This window comes from Aptenodytes patagonicus, chromosome 1 (assembly GCF_965638725.1).
Source record: "Aptenodytes patagonicus chromosome 1, bAptPat1.pri.cur, whole genome shotgun sequence".
Classification (NCBI taxonomy): domain Eukaryota; kingdom Metazoa; phylum Chordata; class Aves; order Sphenisciformes; family Spheniscidae; genus Aptenodytes; species Aptenodytes patagonicus.
The window spans coordinates 89,655,562-89,665,063 of record NC_134949.1 but is presented as its reverse complement, the minus strand read 5'-3'; the positions used below and the strand labels follow the sequence as shown (position 1 = coordinate 89,665,063).

Below are 9,502 nucleotides of genomic sequence, written 5' to 3'. Positions count from 1 at the left end.
TCTTCATCATAGATGCCATTAACCCAGCTATGGGTTGGCAGCGTGTGTACAAGCCCAGAAGATACATCCCCCCTCCCCTGTGGAAAATGGGACAAGCTCTCCTTCTAAAAACAGAGCCTTGCCAAGACTGCACAAGCCAAATCCAGGAGTTTTGCTGTGTTCCGTCTCCTTCTGCTGCTCTTCCCTAGTTGCATCAGTTCAGGACACCTGCAAACCTGTGCTTATGGCTCCTACCGATGCTCAGAATGTCCCCAAATCTTCCCTTGGTGAGCTGGGTGCTCTCCTGGCTCCCGTATCACCCCCAGCAGCGCTATATGTCCCACACCATATCCATGGAGAACATACAGACTGGGTGAATGACATTCTAATTCCTGTTCCCATCAGTGCCATGGGTTTTCCTTGGATTTCCTTCAGACATATTACTAACTCATCTTGCTCTTACTTTGCAGGGAGGGTGTAATGAGACTACAGCTCACTTGGAGAAAATATGAGTTGCAAACACAACAGCAGCTCCCAAGAGTGTGACTGTGCTACATGTGCACATCCAAGGCCAGAATCCAGCCGCATATCTGATGCGGAGGCAGAATCAGGCTGCCAAGCCTTTCCAAGGCACGAACACAAACCCTTTGGAATGTGCCCCAACAAGCAGCTTTGGCCTCTTCAAGAAGGACAGCAGAGATTGTCGATCCTGCAGAATGAGACACATCTTGACCTTCCTGTGAGGTAACTAACTGCTCAGACTGAGTTTCCCCTTAAGAGTCTGACCCCACAGGCCTCAAGTCCTTGAAAGTGTAGGCACCAGTACAATGCCCAGTGTTTGCTCCTGTTCAGGCACAAGACAACTTTGCATACACAGCCCCGGGTGGAATATAAGGCACAATTTTATTTTCCCTCATTCCTCTTTCTCAGTTCGCACCCATCACGATGTTGTTTTCCGGCAGTGAGGCTATGCAGTGATCGTGGGGATCCTCGTGGTTTGTGCTCATGCAGCAGCTAGTAGCAGTGCCCTGGGCTCGCAGGGGCTCACCTGGCTGCTCAGAGCGCCACTGTCCTGAGCAAACTCCTCTGCGAGGCGTCGCTGGGTGGCCCACACAAACACTCCGAGCTCTCCTTCACTTGTCCACAGCATGACCAGTGGGGGCAGCCAGGGTGACCTTTGTGTCCATGGCCACAACCTTGGTACCCACCTGCAAGAGAAGAGGCACCATCAGCTGAACCAAAAGTGGGCCAGAAAATCCCAGTGTGTCAGAGGCTTTCAGAGATGCTTCAGCCCCAGGACTTGTTTAAGACAGGGAAGCACATGCTGATGAGAACACAGCTTATTCAAGGCAAAAAGTGCTAGGGCTCCATAAAGAAAGGAGAACAACCGAGGGGGACCTCCCCATTCCAATCACTGGGGAAAGATGAAGATTTCCATCCCCTTGCCTGTTGAGTAATGCAAGACACAGGCCTGCAGAACCCCATGCCAGCCACTGGTGGCTATGGCCAGAGCTAGATGCAGATCAAGCACAGAAAAAGGAAGAGGCTGGTTCTATACTAAAACACGCAAAATACACAGTGACACATGCAGGTCAAGGACATTAGACAAATAAGGGAGTTGAACTCTCATCCTAAATGAGTGAGGCTTCTCCATAGGACAGCATTGGGCACCGTGTGACACAGCCCAGAAGCTCCCAACCTGCCAGCACTGGGAGAGGAACAGCATAGACGCAGTGCTGCTTAGCCTCACTGAGAATGGCTGAAAGACAGAGCTGCCCTGCCCCATCACCTGCAGAGTTGGCTCAGGTCTCTGTCTACGGGGTGTGCTGCAAAGACCCTTAGCATGTCCCGCTGCATTTCTCACTGCTGCAGTCCCATCCTACCAGAAGATATGTACACACAGGTTATCACAGGCCTGCTGCACATGCAAGGCAGGAGTTGGGCTAGAGTATCTACTCACAACTATCTACACTAGGGAGGACCAAATGCAACAAACCTTCCTGATGCCAGCAGTGTGGGGAAAGCTGAGCACTCACCTGGCATGGTCCCCCCACAGGCACAGCGAGCAGCTTTCTGCCCTCCGCTTGAGCAGAATGTGCAGCAGTGAAACACGCCTTGGTGCTCGCGGAACTTGTTTTTCACCATCAGGGTGAATGGAGAGCCCTGCAGAGGACAAGCAAGCAGAGAGGCTGCTGCAGTAGATGCTATCAGATGTTGTGCCTGCGTTTTTGAAAACCAACTGGGTGATCCTGTCAGTCACAGATCACTAAGCCCAGTCTTAAACTGCTAAATGGCAGAGGTAATCCTTAGAAAGATTTAAAGCAAATACTTAGAAAAGAAAAGCAAGTAAAGAAGCAGCAGTGCAAGAGAAACAAGAAATGCTACCTGTACATGCTGCCCTTTCACATAGATGCAGACAGCATACAAGCCTGGCTCCTCAGGGCTGTAGGAAATATGGTAGGTCCCATCACCATTATCACACACTGTTGGCTTGACTGCACTACAAACAGAGAGAAGTCCAAGAGGTCAGTGACCGGCAGAAAATTGCTCTACATGTGAACCACTGTTTGGCCTAGATTTGTTGTCAGTTCCTTATCCTCAGCCTTGTTCAGCAGTGGCAGGTCTCAAGCGAGCTTAACAGGATGCATGAGCAATGCTCAAGCATTGAGTAGCTTTCACACACACACCTGCTACCAGGAGCTGCAATAGCCATACAAAGGAAGTCACACAAAGCTAGCTGCACTGCAAGGATTTGTAGCAACCCTGAGCACTGAAAGAGCAGAAGATGACAGACAGCACACTTGCAGGTCAGATTATCCCATCAGATAAGAGCCCTCAGAAATGGGGTAAATTCACAGCTTCAGAGAACAGGAAAAAAAAACCTCTAGAAAAGCCCATGACTAAGACAGGACATAAACAGAGCAGGTTTGAATCACTTCAACTGCTGTCCCAACTGCATTGACCCCAACTCTTCAGTGCTCTGAGGAGTTCTAGGTCCCTGCTGGTGAACTCTCCCTTTCCAAAGTGAAGCTCACTGGGTTTCACAAGGAAACCTGGGGGACAAGAGTGCCAGGGAGAAAGCATCAGCTAGTTACTTAGGGACTGATTGCCTGCTTCACAGAAAGATGGAAAGAGCTTTCCACAGACAATTATCAGGCAGCTCTGCCGAGAGGAAGGTGTTCTTCCTAATCCCCATTTGTGGCAATTGTGAGTCTCTGGTGCCCCACAACATGACAGTTTATAATCTTCCAGATTTGCAGGCTGTATTCCCCACCCCCCACCATTTCACATCTATACAGCTGCCTACATCATTTCCTGCCATGAACTGTGTAGTGATACTTCATGCTCTTCTGTAGCTGCTGTGCCTCAACCCAAAGCCAGACGGCTTTCAGCAACGGATGTAGCAACTGCATATGCACAAGAACAAGAAATTGAGTTAATGTGGCCACAGCGACCTCTACCCCACCAAGCAAAATCCACATAATCTTCATGTGCACACCTTCCTACGTCGTATGTGCATCTAAGGAAGGAAGGTACATTAGAACGATATTCTTGAACAATGATGCTCTATTGATAAGCATCTGTGCAGCCAGCCTTGTTTCTGTATACCATGTCAACACTTCCCCATAGCAAGGAGTTTTAGCATCCTGTCCCTTTTTTCATCAGGTCATCCCACCAACAGCGGATCCTGGAACAAGTTACACTGGCATCTTGCTCCAGCTACATTGTATGTACTATAAAACAGAATAGATGTTTTTCCTAAGAACTGACCCCCAATTGGTTCTGTATTTGTGCCTGGCTGCTTTATAGTAACAAGTGCACCCGGGGAAACAGTTACAAAATAATTTTTTCTGGTTGGTCATTTTCATTGTGGAAACACTTCGGAGCTCAAGTGTGGTCTTCCCTGCTTTTGCTAGAAAACCTCTGGACATGTTAAAGTGCTCAACATTACAACTACACGAGAAGTCACGATGAAGTCCCAACACAGATTCTTTCTCCAGAACATGAACTAGGCACTGTCAGAGGCTCCCGGGCTTGGTGGACTGTTTGTGTGACGCGGAACGGTCATTCTGGGGTTGCTATGTTTTACACTCATTAGGTGTTAACAAAAGCAGGAGCCCTGGGTGTCTACTGGTAGGGGTGGGAAGGAGCAACAGCTCATTCTGACAATGTGTAACACCCACTGAGAGTTGAATCCTTTAAGAAGTCCCAAATCACCCAAAGAGTCAATACAAATCTGAGCCAACACTGTCAAGCTCCACACAGCCAAATACAACCAGTAGGAAGCTCTGCTATACCAGTGAAAAGAACAGTAGTGCCTTTTCCCCTACAGATTCTGACCCACACGCTGAAGCATGTCCTCCCACCTGCCCAAACAAGGAGGAAGCCAGGGCAAGGGAGGCAGAAAGGTAAACCCGGTGACTGGGGAGTTCTCAGGTGAAATACCCACCAGTCCCTCTTGTCCTTGTGGGTGATGGTGACCCGCACGGCCTCTCCTCCACGCCCCATCCGCTCGCCCGTGGTGTCATTGCAGAGCAGGGTAAAGCCAGTCAGCTGGTTCTGACGGGCACTGTGGAGATCTGTAAGGCAGAGAAACAGGACCAGAAAGGATTCACACCAGCCATGATTGCCACCTCCCACCTATTTTGCAGTGTTGCAGTCCCATCAGAGCACAGCCAGGACCCTGCTGCTGGGGTGGGTGTACAGCTCCTTCCACCCACAAGGAAAAGTAAAGATATCACTGGGGACCAAGAGAGAGTGGACAGCCATAGGCACTGGGAGATGTTGGGAAGGCTTAGCCTGGAGGTCTGTATGGACCAGGGTGGTCTTCCTGCCTGCCCCTCTGAGTCCAGCTGGCATCTTCCCAGAAGGCCTCAAGGTGCACCATGCAACCAGGAGGGAGGAGGAAGAGCACACTGTGCAGTGTGGAGTCCCAGAAACTTCAGCACTTACAGTTTGGCATGGAAAGGATCGAACGAGCCCTGGGTCCGACTAAACTGCCCTGTGCAGGCCATTACTGACCAGAGCTGGCTGCACTCTGTGGGCTGGTCTGAACATTATCTGTTTGCTGGCCCTACTCCAAGTCCTTAATAAGCAAACATCCATGAAACCATCTATGCCAGCTATTCCCATGGCAATCTCAGCAGAAGCTGCAAGGGGAACTTGCTCAGCCACAGAGGGGATCTGTCTGGGCCCATGCTGCAGAACAGCTGGGGCCACCGGGCGAGCATCACATCCTGCCACCGCAGGCACCATGCCCTGAGTAAGCTGTGGTCTTTGGCCTACGGGTTGCTCTCCTCACACCTCACCCCGTGCTGAGGTCAGTGATGTTGCAGAGGGCAGCTCCAGTATGCTGTCATATCTGGCTGGGGATAGCTCTCCGTCTCCCTGCCCAGCATGGCTCCTGTAGGCCCTCAGCAAGTAATGCAACCTCTGGTGGGGCTCTACCCTACCATACCCCTCTGCCCCTAGTCATTGACTGGACAGCAGGTAGCTAAGCTGCCCACCGTGTGGGTACAGAGAACGAAGAGGTGACTTCAGGGAGCAGTGTGTTCCCATTCAGCTGTTGTACAGCACCCCATTACCTTCCCCGTGCAGGGTACATCTGGCTGGATCAACCACTTTATTGAGAATGGCCCCAAAAACTTCATAGCCGCAACACTGCCCTGCCCTCTCCTGGGGAGAGAACTGGATCCCATCGTCCACGCTGGGGTGAGTGTTGTAAGCAACGCTGTTCAGCTTTGCCAGCCGGCTCGCCACCACCCCTTTGGTGATGAGGATCTCCAGGTCCGAGCCACTCGTCAGCAAGCGCTCCGTGAACCCCACGCCTGTCCTCATGTCCAGCAGCAGCTGCTGCAGCTGGGCCTTCTGCAAGTGCAACAGGTTTTCCTTCTGCACCTTCAAGTCCTCCAGCTGCTTCAGCAGCCGGTCCCGGTGCACTTCAATTGCTTTCACATACCCACTGGCAAACAGACAGATCTCTGTGGCCACAGCTTCTGCGCGACTGCGGACAGCACTGCCCATGTCATCAATCTGGCCCAGGACATCCTCTAGGGTACCCATGTGCTGCTGGGTGCTTTTCAGCAGCTCCCGCAGGGCATCCCCATGCCTGTGGATGACATTGCCGGTGAAGTCATAGGGGTGTTGCCGGTGCCTGTCTACAACGCAATCCCGGCACACAGGCTGGTCACACTGCTCGCAGAACAGCCTTAGCTCCTCTGTGGGATGGGAAGGGCAGAAGAGAGGCTTCCCGGCCTGGCTGCAATCCTTGGTGTTCTCCAGCTCCATCATGGCATGAGAGGCCGTCTTCTTCTGTCTCCTAGAAGGGAGCAACCACGTCACTTCATGCATGTTGGATATGAAATGCAAACACCCGAGACCCCTTGTGAATGCTAGTCTGTACAGACTGCAAGTCACAGTGTGTGTAGCTCCCTCCTGTCTCCACTGAAATGCACTCTGCATGAAGGAACTTGTGGTCTCCTGAGGACAAGGCTCCACACAAAAGAGGACAGCATCTGCAAGCAGCTCATTAGAGGCTACTCTCAGGCTCCCTGCATGCTGTCAGCACTATTTTCAGACACAAGAATCGTGTGCCCCACCATGGCCACACACAGACTGGGGAACAGGCTGTCAGGCTGCTACTGCCAGCAGCCCCTTCATGGAGCCTGATGAAGTGGGATAGTTGCAATTACCCCCAGAGCCCACTGTGACAAAGGCAGCAGGAGGGCAGTGAGCCCTGCAAAGTGAGAGCTGGCAGGAGGTGTCTCAAAACAGTATTGTTCACCGACAGTCACTTCTGGAGAGAAATGGGAGGTGCCAGGCTCCTCAGCCATCAGCCCAATGATTTTCACCAGCTTTAAATTCGCGGAGGCAAATGAGCTCTAATATCCCTTAGGGGAAAATCTAGTTCAGGCCACTGCCAGAAGACAGTCTGTAGTAAAACATTTAATATTCTGAAAGTCAAACTCCATTTCCTTGTGACCGCCAGGTTAGGTCCTGCTCAGATGAGACCAAGGATGGCACACAAAGAACCTGTTAGGACCCAGCCATCCACCACGTCACAGGGCAGCACAAGAATATTTCCATTTTATGTTATTTTGGACACTGGGAGCTAGTTATTGAGCAGGATGTAAACGCCTTCTCTCCTTCCTTGTCTCCTGCACTAATGACTTTTGGCAGCTGCGATGGGAGCTCCAAGCCATAAGCAAAGAAATACTCCAAAGACCAAGCTCTGTAGAGTTGCTCTGACAACACAAAGCAACCTCATCACAGGGCAGGACATGGCCCTTACACTACTCCTTTTGCTTCCCACTAATCTCCCTTGGGTCCAGCACATTTTCAAAGCCTTCTGGCATTATTTGCATAACACCCTTCAAATTCACGCTTCCCTGACTTCAACCTAAGACCTCTCTCACTTATTCCAAGGAGCACAACAGTGGCACTCAGATCGTTAGAAATCTTCCCTACACACCAGGAAATAATTTCAAAATGGTTTTCCTTGGCCCTTGTTCTGCTCTGCCATCAACTAAATCAGGTGCAAGTCTGCAGATACTAATGGGGTAAAAAAAATTGTATCAGTAAGTTAGGTAGGAAGCAGGTCATCGGGACAAATTTTCTACTGCTTTATACCTTCTGCAGTTGTTTCTGTCAGTGCAGAAGGCTGCTATTCAAGGTCTCAGTTTATCACTCTTCAGCAGCTTGCATGAGGTATGAGGCATTAGCTAATCAGAATGGTATGCTGAAAATTACAGCCCCGAGTGGAAAGGTAACTAAGAGTCTAAGCCATTTTACCACAGGCACCAGTATCTGCAGGGGGGCAGGGAAGCAAGGAACATGCCTCAGTTCTTTCTGGGGAAAGAATTTCTAATCAAGTGGAAAGGAGCAGCAAACGTGGAGGGAATAGGCTGAGCAGATTAACCCAGGCTAAGAGGCTTCCCTGACTAGTTCTACTGGGTGTTTTTCTGACCCTGCCTGTCACCTCCTTGCTTCAGAAGGCCATTCAGACTTCCTATCACTTTTCTTCCATAGTGCTGCCTGGCCTCTGCCCTGCTCACAGGCCACTGCAGCCGCCTCCTCTTCAACTCCTACCTCTGTTGCAGCCACCTCTTCTTCCTGCCTTACTGACATGACCCTCTCTGAGGTACACAGCTCTCTTCTGCTGTGACTTCTTCAGTTTTCCCGTATTCCAACGGAACTAAACCCTGCAACATCAAGCACACCGCGAAGCAATAGCGTTACTGCTGTAGGCTCCCGGCCTCACAGAAATGCTGAAAATGCACACAAGATACATGCACACAACAGTTACCAGGCAAGCACACAGGTCGATCATCAGGAGGTAGCAACCACAGTAGGCAGGCTAGTGTCAGGACTTCCACTTATCTGCTTTCACTTCACCTAAGGGTGCCTTTGCACATATACACAGTAAACGTTTCTGGAGGCGGAGAGAGGCAGGCCAGCAGCTTAACTTCCCCACTTACCCTTGGGAGATGTGCCTTCTCCAAAGCGGGACAGCACAACACGCGAGGCTCTTGTCCTGCTAGTACTCTGCCCACACCCACGCCTGTTGGAGCACTGTCAGTCTCCCCACCCAGCGATGCTAAACTGAGATGCAAACCAGCAAGCGGACACCGCCATGGGCAAAGGGCAACCTGATTGTGGACTTAATGACCTCACCTGAACAGGGCTGACCAACCTACCGCTAGCAGCTTGCTGGTCCCCACCCGAGTACAGAGCATCCTCAGGGAGGATAAAAACCCACTAGGGATTGAAGAAAGTGGAAGATGTGGGTTTACTGCTTCGGCTAGCTCTGTGTGGGTCCCGGCCTGCTGCACCCACCCACACGCTGCCCTCCAGCAGCCCGAAAGGGGATGGCTGCCCCACGCACCCCGTAGCGAGGTGGCCCTGTCCGGGCCGGGCCTCGCTGCCCCCTCACCTGTGGGCCTGGCAGCAGAAGAGGCAGAGGTCGGCCCCGCAGGTCAGGCAGCGCCTCGCGGCCGCCCCGTCCACGCAGAGGTCGCACCCCGCCGCCACCGCCGCCCCGCCGCGGCTCGGCGCCAGGTAGTCGGGGGTGAGCTGGCCGACGCCGCCGGGCGGCAGCGCCACCTCGGCGTCGCACACCGGGCAGAGGACGCTGCGGGCGGCGGCCCGGCCCGGCTCCCCCAGCGTCCCGAGGCGCCGCAGGCAGGGCGCGCATAGCGAGTGGAGGCAGGGCAACAGCCGCGGCGAGACCCAGGGCTCGGCGCACACCGGGCAGCGCGGCCCGGACGACATGCCGGCCGCCGCGGCCCCGCTCGGCAAGAACGCTCCGCCGAGCATCCCGCCCCGGCCGCGCTAACGGCCCGCCGGGGCCGCCGCGCGCCGCCCCCTCGCGCCGCCCCCGGCCGTTGGGCGCGGGCTGCCTCGTTGCTAGGGGCGACGGCGGTCGCGGGGGGGGGTGTCTCAGCCGAACCGGCGCCGCCCTCCGCCGCCGGCCCCTGTGAGAGGCGCCAGGGCTGCGGCGTGAGGGGCGACGGGTGCCGGTGCG

At 53.2% G+C, this 9,502-nt stretch overlaps 1 protein-coding gene across 1 annotated transcript; it reads right to left on the bottom strand.

Annotated features, from left to right (window-relative positions):
* Positions 1 to 863: 863 nt before the first annotated feature.
* TRIM45 (tripartite motif containing 45) lies at positions 864 to 9,275 on the bottom strand. Its single transcript, XM_076348271.1, has 6 exons — positions 8,912 to 9,275; positions 5,565 to 6,298; positions 4,430 to 4,559; positions 2,365 to 2,479; positions 2,016 to 2,142; positions 864 to 1,187 (listed from the first exon to the last, which is right to left on the bottom strand). The coding sequence occupies exons 1-6, from the start codon at positions 9,247 to 9,249 to the stop codon at positions 1,036 to 1,038; spliced, it is 1,596 nt and encodes a 531-aa protein (XP_076204386.1). The 5' UTR covers positions 9,250 to 9,275; the 3' UTR covers positions 864 to 1,035.
* Positions 9,276 to 9,502: the final 227 nt, after the last annotated feature.